The sequence below is a fragment of the Acinonyx jubatus genome, chromosome X (assembly GCF_027475565.1).
Source record: "Acinonyx jubatus isolate Ajub_Pintada_27869175 chromosome X, VMU_Ajub_asm_v1.0, whole genome shotgun sequence".
In the NCBI taxonomy this organism is placed as follows: domain Eukaryota; kingdom Metazoa; phylum Chordata; class Mammalia; order Carnivora; family Felidae; genus Acinonyx; species Acinonyx jubatus.
In genome coordinates, this window is record NC_069389.1 from 42,138,393 (window position 1) to 42,148,085 (window position 9,693).

Here is a 9,693-nt window from a genome sequence, read left to right on the forward strand (position 1 = left end):
CATTGGCCATTGGCGTGGGGCGTGTGCCACGCGTTCTGGGTGCGGAGCAGCGTAGTTTGCGTCTAACGGTCTGGATTCTTTCTCGCTGTCTGGGACTCAATTGGTATGCTCCCAGATCAGTCCTCCCAGGAATTTGAACGTGAAGAGGAAGCCAGCAGGCTTTGGGTGGGTAGGGGTGGTGTGGTTCCTGGCCTCAGAAGAGGAAGGGCCTTGAGGTCACCATCTTTCTCCTCACAGGTGTCCTTGCTTCATGGCCCTTGTTACTGAGGTGTAACCCGGATAGGGGAGGGTGATGGGCTGGGGGGGAGGGGTTCAGATGAAGATGGTGTGAATCTTGGGCGTATTATTTGAGGTATGTGGGCTCTGGAGGCCCCAGGAACTGCTGACACAGGGCAGATTTGGAAATCCTGGGTGGGGCTTCTGGAAGCCCCGCCCACATGGCACAGTAGGACTCCATGCACATGCCCACTGCCATGCTCTTTCCCACTGGCCATTTGCATGGAGCATCTGCAATGTATTCTGGGTATGGAGCTGTGTGGGTTGCATCCTGCTATCTGCATTCTTTCTTGCTGACTGAGACTCAATTGCTAGGTTTTCAGATTAGTCTTCCCAGGAATTCAAGTGAGTGTGAGCAGGGATGCAGCAGGCTTTGGGCAAGTAAGGATGACACCGTTCCTGGCCTGTGAGGAAGAAAGTCCTTGAGCGATTACCTTCTTCCTCTTCACAGGTATTGGGGCTGTCATGGCCCTTGATATATAGTGGGATGTGTACAGGGAATAATGGTGGGCTGCAGAGTGGAGGGGTTCAGATTAAGATGGGCTAGTCCTGGGGGCATGATTTGAGGTATTTGGGTCCCGGAGGCACCAGGAACTGTCGACAGAGGGCAAATTTGGGAATCTTAAGTGGGTCCCAGGCAAGGGGGTGGGGAAGCCCTTACCTGTGCTGCACATGTGGGACACAGTATGCATTCCCAGGACTGCTGCACCTTCACCCACAGGTGTGGGTATGTGCAATGAATTCTGAGTGCTGAGCAGTGTGGGTCTTGTCTTACAATCTGTATTCTTTTTTTTTGCTGTCTGAGACTCAACTGGTAGGTCTGCAGATAAGTTTTTCCAGCAGTTTAAGTGTGAGTGAGTGTGAAGAGGGAGCCAGTAGTTTTGAGGCAGGGGTCAGGGCAGTGTGGTTTCTGGCCCCTGAGGAGGAAAGTCATCTTTCTTCTCACAGGCTTCACAGCCACCCTGTGAAGGGCCCCATCAATGGCCCTTGATGTGGTGGCAGGACAGGGGAGGAGGGTAAGCTAGGGAGAGATGGGGGTCAAATGAAGATGGCATGAGTCTTGGGGGCATTTTTTGAGATACTGGAGTCTTGGAGGCACAAGAAACTGCCAATAGGGCCCACACAATGTAGTCCTCAGTGGGGTCCTTGATAAGGGGCAAGTCTGGTAGTAAAGAAAGGCCCTAGAAATGGGGAATGTTGTGGAGTTGTAATTGCATCCCTGAGATTTGTAGTGTGCCAGGCGGAGTACCAGGAGAGGAGAGTGCCACATGTAGTCTTTATTGCAGGCACTCAACCCTGCAATTCTAGTGCAAGACTAGCTGTAGGCAATATATTAACAGTGAATGTAGTTAGGTGCTCCAATAAAACTTTATTGGAGGTATGGAAAGAAAGGGCTTAGTAAATCAGAGTGTGCCAGCAGTAGTAGTTACTCAAAGTCTTAATTCTCCTGTGGTAGTTCCTTTCTTTTTTTTCTTTAGTAAGTTTATTTATTTTGGAAGAAAGAGCGAGCACAAATGGGAGGGGCAGAGAGAGAGGTAGAGAAAGGATCTCAAGCAGGCTCCATGCAACGTGGGGCTCAAACCCATAAACTTTGAGATCATGACTTGAGCTTGAGCAAAATCAAGAGTCAGAGCCTTGACTGATTGAGCCGCCCAGGTTCCCCTCCAGTGGTATTTTCTTAAATATCTCCAAGATGGTGAAACAAGTTATAAAACCATATCCCTTCAGAAATATGTTCTTGTCTTTAACACATGCCTTATTTAATTTCTGTGTCTGCTTGGCCATGACATAAACAATTGCCTTTGCAAGCTGCCAGATTTGGTGTGATTGAAAAGTATGCACAATTAAATTACCTTTTGACTTACTTTGAACATATTTTCAGTCTTGAAAAAAAAGCACATGTTACCATTTGGCCACAGAAGTGGTCAAATATAACTATCCTCTCAAGTGCATTTTCTAAATCCCAGTATTCTGTTTTCAGTGTGAAATATGAGTTGGCAAATAAGGTCAACATTCAAGCCTAGAGCAAGACGAAATGATCAAAACTCTTTCCAGCTAGTTGGGCCTGTGGTTGTAAGTACTTGAACATTTGATGTTTTTTATTAGTACAAATTTATTTTTGTGAAAGTGTTGAACTAATATAGATACACTGATAAGGGTTTTTCATGCTGATAAGGAGCAGTTATCCAGGAGCATCACATTCTGGTATTTCTTGGATGAATGCTGTTATGTTCCCAGGAAATATATCTGATGACTTTCTTACATATTTTAACAACAGATTGCACACATCCATCCCAACATAGATTAAAATAGCTTCCAAAGCCCTTATGGGTAACTCTTTTCTTGGGAGTAGCCTCTCTGTGGGAAGAGTAATTTTATTAAGAATAAGTATACTGAATAGTATTGGAGAAATGTCTTTAGATTTTTGTTGTTGTTGTCATTGAACCATTTTATAAATTCCTTTTTAATGTGGCCTCCTCTCTACATTTAGCTGTGGACAGTCTGTTCTGCCAGTCTTTGGTGGATCTTTTTCTGGGTTATTTATACTTATTGGGTGTTACCTAGGTGTCTGTGTGGGACAAAGTGAGCTTAGAATCTTCCTACTCGCCATCTTCCCTGGAAGTTAAATGTTTTTAGATTTACTTATGATCAAATATATCTATGTATTCTGTATATTTATATTATTGACATGTATTAATAACACAACTTTTTATTTGTGTGCGTCCATACACACACCCCTCGGCCCAGCAGCCCAGTATTGAACAACATCAGCAAGAAGAGCCACCAACTGACCTTCAGGATAGTATGCCTGATCAAGAGAAAAAAGATAAAGTAGCACCTGTGGTTCAAGGTGAAGGCAAAGGGAAGAAAAATACCTCGTGTATGTGTGTGTGTGTGATGTGCTTCATGTAGCTTGATATACTGGTAACAGAAGGGAGCACCAAAATAGAAAGGAATCTCAAACATTGCTTGGAAATTAGCTGGAAAAGTGAAGAGAGTATATACTTTGCAGCCTAGGGCAATTCCTTACTATAGTAAATTTCCCCTATTTTATAAATGAGAAAATTGAAGCTCAAGGGTTGTGTTTATCAAAGAGCATTTGGCTATTGAAAACAAAATTTGTATTTAAAAAATTTTTAATGTTTATTTTTGACAGAGAGAGAGAGAGAGAGAGCGAGAGTGCGAGCATGAGTGGGGGAGGGGCAGAGAGAGACAGAATCTGAAGCAGGTTCCAGGCTCTGAGCTGTCAGCACAGAGCCCGATGCGGGGCTTGAACTCACAGGCCCCAAGATCATGACCTGAGCCGAAGTCGGACGCTCAACCAACTGAGCCACCCAGGCGCCCCAGGAAATTTGTATTTTTTAAAGTGGCTTTTAAAAGGAGGTTTTTAATCCTTCTGTGGTTAGAAAAACCAAGAGATTAATTATCCTGAGATTAACATGAGACATATGGATTGCTCCCAGATATATAGTATTCTTAGTATATAGTATTTTGAAGTAAAGCATTTATATAATTCAGGCCATTGTTAAGGGTTCTAGAACATGACTGATAACAACGTCCATTCATTTCTTTCCACCCTACTTCCTTTATTCTTACTGTAAGACAGTATACTTATTGTCATTCACAGATAATTTTGCTCTTATTTTTTGTCCTTTGTTGTGCATGGGATTAATTTATGGAACATTATACATAGGGCCTTTGGACCTAAATATAACTTGTTTATTTTAACCAAGTAAGTTTTTGGTTACCCCAAGAGAGGATGGGTGTCACTTCTAAAAAATTTGTCATAGGTCTGCAAATACACTCAGATAATTCTTGAGAAAGTTACATTTTAATTGTAATTTAAATTCTATCCATGATGTAAACTTCAGACTTCAAAGAGCTGTAAGACAGGGTATTTTATGTTATGCATTTTAAAACCAGAATTAAAAATAAAGTAGCTAGTGGGGTGCCAGGGTGGCTGAGTTAGTTAAGCATCCGACTCTTGATCTCAGCTAGGTCTTGATCTCAGGGTTGTGTGTTGAAGCCCCACATTGGGCTCTGTGCTAGGACTGAAGTCTACTTAAAAAAAAAAAAACCCACTGTCTTCCTGGAGTACAATAGGACGATGTCATATATTCTTTTTATTCTTTATAGTTCCAAACCACAAAATTTACAGAAAAGTTATAAGAACAGTACAATTACACACACACACACACACACACACACACACACACACACAATTTCCCCAGTTGTCCTGATAATCTCTTTTATATAATTTTTTAATCCAGAGTCCAGTCCAGGATCATGCATTTACATTTAGTTTCTTTTAATCTGGAATAGTTCCACACATTTTTGAAAAGGACAGACCAGTTGGTTTGCAGAATGTTTATCAGTTTTGGGCTTTGTTTTAAGACTTTTTTTCACTCAACTTGTGCCATGTAACATGCTGAGTATTGAGAGGTATTATTTCAGCCTTGAACTCACACTCTAGTCATAGAGACTCAAGTCACTGGCAAGTACAATCACAAGTGCAGTACAGATCAGTACAAAGGGGACACCTGAGTAGTCTCAGGGCACTCTTGAAAAAGGAAGAGGGTAATAAAACCCTGCTTTCCTAGTTTCTGGTAATAGACACCTGAAATAATGCTCTTGTAATTCTTTTTTTAATTTTAATTTTATTTTTATTAAAAAAAGTTATGTTTATTTTTTTTGAGAGAGAGAGACACACAGGCACGAGCAGGGGAGGGGCAGAGAGAGAGGGAGACATAGAATCTGAAGCAGGCTTCAGGCTCTGAACTGTCAGCACAGGGCCTGATGCAGGGCTTGAACCCACAAGCCATGAGATCATGACCTGAGCTGAAGTCAGATGCTTAACCAACTGAGCCACCCAGGCACCCTGCTCTAATTCTTAACCACATTTGTTACCACACTAGCCTAAGGCTTTTATTTCATAACACTGAGGGAATGAATATTATTTCCTTATTCATATCTCATGTTTTACTTCTTAAATTGATTACCTTTTTATTTTCAGAGGCCCCATACTCTTCAGATTGTATAAATCTTACACCTTTTATTTTCAAGGGCCTTCCCTGGAACCTGATCAACAGGAACTGGTTCTTCCAAAGACTGGTCATGAGCATGGAGACGGTCCTGATGTCAGAGGGAAGAGACTTTCAAATCTAGAGTCCCTTAAAATGCCGGAAGCAGGTATGTGATACATTAAGCATGCAAATTATAGGGTGTCTGTTTTCTGCAATGTTATATTTTTAATAACACAGAGGTAACATTATTGCTACTTCCAGTAACAGAGTTCACATACAAAAATGATTTGAAATGTAGTTCAAACCTTGAATGGCAGACTTACAGACTATCAGGCATAGAAACAAATTGGGTCAAAGCCATATTAAATTACAAGACAGGAAAACAGGGGTGCCTGGGTGGCTTAGTCGGTTGGGTGTCCAATTCTTGATTTTGGTTCAGGTTGTGATCCCAGCACCACATCGGGCTCTGTGCTGAGCATGGAGCCTGCTTGAGATTCTCTCTTTCCCTCTCCCCCTCTACCCCACTCCCTCTCTCTCTCTCTCTCAAATAAAAAAAAGAAAAAGTTTCTTACTTTTGAGTTTAAGTCCTTTAGCAAACAGCTAATGATTTTCAAATACTTTTAGAGATATCCACTTTTAACAGATATGTAACACATTTGTAACACACATCAGTTTGTATGAAATATGCTGAGGCCCTGAAATAGGTTCTAATACCAGCTCTAACATAATTTGTGTGACTCTGGATAAATCCCTTAACCTCTGACCCCATCTTTGCTCTTAGGAAAATAGTAGATTCAAATCAGATATGTAAAAATCATTTTCGGTTCTGATTTTGTGTGCCCTGGTTTTGTAGGTTAGAATACAAAGATAATTTGTTTTGTGTGATTTATCATAAATCACCAAACCCTGACCTGAGTCAGATTACAATATCTGAACTGAGGATTCAATGCTACTAAGGAAATGAACAAACACTGTTTGATGTTTGTTTTTGTACAGAGTCCTGAATGCCTATCCTCAGATTCTGTCAAATTTGCAATTCTCTGGCTCTTAAAGGACAATTGTATTTTAAATCTTCCCCCAGATGAAGCCTCAAATGGCTGAATAAAATGTCAAGAGACCATATAGTTTCTAGTTTCTGTGGCTGATCAGGTAGAGAGAATGTATGTAGTCAGTGATGCCCAAGGCACATGTAAGATACCTGTGCCTAGCACAATCCTCATCCTCACTGTCAGTCTTCATGAACTACTGTTTCCATTAAAATGTGGACACCGTAATCTAATCACCTCTAACCATGTCAAATGTGGCATGAAAAATTCCCCCCCTGAGATATCAGTTGGTAAGATTTGAAGTTCAAAGACTGTAACTGAAGTCCTTCCTGAGTAATAACTTCAAAATGTTGACCTGAGCCAACATTGGACGCTCAACCAACTGAGCCAACTAGGCACCTTTCATTATAGGAACTTCTGAATTTAAAGCTTGATATTTAGGGAAGAAATGAACTTGCATTAGTCTTCTAAATATTTTCACTGTACATTCCTGGTCCATTCCACTAGATGACGTACACTAAACAAGTTTTTGAATGCTTTTGGGAGCTTACTGAACATGGCTAAAGTGTACCTGTGGGAAGTACAATAGCTATAAATACATGTTATTAAAAAGGGTAAAGATAATAATATGAGCATGTAATATAAAACAAAATAATTAAAAAGACAACAAAATAAAGCTAAGGGTAAAGGAGAGATTCTTAATAAAAGGCCGGTATGAATCATCAGGCAAAAGAAAAATAATCCAACTAACAGATAGATTGCTCTTTTAGAAAATACTTATGAATAGGGACACCTGGGTGGCTCTGTTGGTTGAGCATCTGACTTCAGTTCAGGTCATGATCTCACAGTTTGTGGGTTCGAGCCCCGTGTCGGGCTTTGTGCTGACAGCTCAGTGCCTGGAGCCTGCTTCAGATTCTGTGTCTCCTTCTCTTTCTCTGCTCCTCCCCTGCTCTCTCTCTCTCTCTCTCTCAAAAGTAAACATTAAAAAATTTTAAAAACAAATACTTACGAATAGAAGATCCACTAGTTTATATAATTTTGAAGAAAATAGACAAAAGGCAAGTATAAAGAATATGAACAAGACACTAACAGATACTGAATGTATTCTATAATTATATAATGTATATGTATATTTGTATGTATATATATGTATAATGTATATGTATGTACATACATATTGTATGTATGTATAATGCATATTTGGCTTTCCGAGTTTCTTTTTCTTTGCCACCCTTCTCCTTTCCCCTCCCTTTTTGGCCAAACTGAGAAATGGTACTGTTTCTCCTTCACAATTTGATGTTACCTTTGATGGTAATGACTTAAAACTGGTGTGAGCATATAATTTATTGCTCAAATTGGCACACTTTTAAGCATCTAAAGAGGCACTATTCGTAATTACAGCAGGAGCATAGGTGAAAACAGGGACAGATGGTCACCCTACTTAAAACAACCACATACGGGCTAAACTAGGTTAAAGTACAGTTTTGCACTTTTCCACTAAAGAGTCAAAACAAATACAATCCTAGCCTTTCTATTTATTTGACTTATGCAATTCCAAGCGTGACATTACTGTTTCAGATATCCTATATTCTGAGTATTTTCTCAAGTCAAAACATTTAAATGATACCTTTTTAAAAGTGTCTTTTGTTTCTTAGGTTTTTCATTGATTGGTTGGATTCTTACTAACAGTATAATATATTTTTGTTTGCTATTTAAAACTACCTCTGAGTAAATGCATTGGGTTTAATCCATTCTGAACTTGAACTGTCGCTTTGTTTCTTTGTACCACTAGAAAGTGTCATTTGCATGCCTTTAGTGTTGTCTAAATAAAGTTCTGCTAAGTAATGTTCTCAACTGTTTTGTTTCTCTTAAAGGTGAAGGGCAATCACAGGTATAAACGAAGACAAGTTGAAACCATGCAGACTGCTTTTGTGTTGGAAGTTTGCCTGTTAAACTTCTCTCAATAAAGTTTTGCCATCTTGTCCAAAGAAGTTTTGCACATCTATTGTTAAATTTATTCCTAGGAATGTGATGCTATTGAAAATTGCACTTTTTTGGGAAATTTTATATTTTTAAAATTTATTTCTTAAATTTCAGCATAATTAACATATGGCATTATATTAGTTTCAGGTGTATGATATAGTAATTCAACACTGTGGAGAACAGTATGGAGGTTCCTCAAAAAATAAAAAATAGGGGCGCCTGGGTGGCTTGGTCGGTTGGGCGTCCAACTTCGGCTCAGGTCATGATCTCATGGTCCGTGAGTTCGAGCCCCGCGTTGGACTCTGTGCTGACAGCTCAGAGCCTGGAGCCTGCTTCAGATTCTGTGTCTCCCTCTCTCTCTGCCCCTCCCCTGTTCATGCTCTGTCTCTCTCTGTCTCAAAAATAAATAAATTTTAAAAAAATTTAAAAAAAAGAATTACCTTAAGATCCAGTGAATTCTACTGGGTATTTGCCCAAAGAAAATGAGACATTAATTTTTGTATATCGCTTTTTCTTTTCTTTTTTATTTTAGAGAGAGAGGGGAGAGAGTGCGAGTGGGGGAAAGGAGAAGGGTCAGAGAGAGAGAGAGAATTTCAAGCAGGCTCCGTGATCAGTGTGGAGCCTGACATGGGGCTAGATCCCAGCACCCTGGGATCATGACCTGAGCCGAAATCAAGAGTCGAACGCTCAACCGACTGAGCCACCCAGGAGCCCCTTGTACATTGCCTTTTATATCCAGCAACCTTGCTATATATGTTTATTAATACCAAAAGTTTATCTTTAGATCCTTTTCAGTTTTCAAAATGCATAATCATACCATCTTTGAATAATAATTTTGTCCCTGCCATTTTATTTTATTATTTTATTATTTTTTTTGTTCTGCCATTTTAAAGATTGCATTTTCTATTTCCTTTTCTCATTTTATGGCGTTGGGCAGACCCAAATAGTACAATGTGAAATAGGACTGGTGAGTGGGACATTCTTGTCTTTTTCATGATTAGAAATAGAAAATTTTCAACATTTTCCCATAATGTTTACTGTACATTTTTTGTAGATACATTTTATCAGGGTAAAGTCATTCTGTTCTATTCTGAATTTGCTGATAGTATTCATCTTAAATATGTTGAATGTCAGCAAACACAGGGCATTTATTGACATGATGGTAAGATTTTTTCCCTCTATTAAATCTGTTAATATGGTGAATTGCATTCTCAAGTTTCTATGTTTAAGCCAACTTTGTATTCCTAGAGTAAACAACTTGATCATGCGTAATCTACGTCCTAATGATTTGTTTAGGATTTTTATGTATGTCCTCATGAGTGACACTAGCCTTTTTTTTTAAACTTTTTGTTGGACTTTGGTAT

The 9,693-nt window shown here is 39.5% G+C and overlaps 1 protein-coding gene across 1 annotated transcript; it reads left to right on the forward strand.

Moving 5' to 3' along the window:
- Positions 1–24: 24 nt before the first annotated feature.
- On the forward strand, positions 25–8,356 carry GAGE10 (G antigen 10). The gene is made up of 5 exons (XM_053201936.1): positions 25–165; positions 2,258–2,349; positions 3,028–3,157; positions 5,341–5,466; positions 8,221–8,356. The coding sequence occupies exons 2-5, from the start codon at positions 2,266–2,268 to the stop codon at positions 8,241–8,243; spliced, it is 363 nt and encodes a 120-aa protein (XP_053057911.1). The 5' UTR covers positions 25–165; positions 2,258–2,265; the 3' UTR covers positions 8,244–8,356.
- The last annotated feature ends 1,337 nt before the right edge of the window (positions 8,357–9,693 follow it).

What these genes read in the sequence shown, in the direction of transcription:
- GAGE10 (XM_053201936.1), top strand. Translation starts at nt 2,266, where the DNA reads ATGAGTTGGCAAATAAGGTCAACATTCAAGCCTAGAGCAAGACGAAAT. An exon ending in AGCTAGTTGGGCCTGTGGTT is followed by an intron (nt 2,350 to 3,027) that starts GTAAGTACTTGA and finishes TCGGCCCAGCAG; the next exon opens with CCCAGTATTGAACAACATCA. An exon ending in CCTTAAAATGCCGGAAGCAG is followed by an intron (nt 5,467 to 8,220) that starts GTATGTGATACA and finishes TTTCTCTTAAAG; the next exon opens with GTGAAGGGCAATCACAGGTA.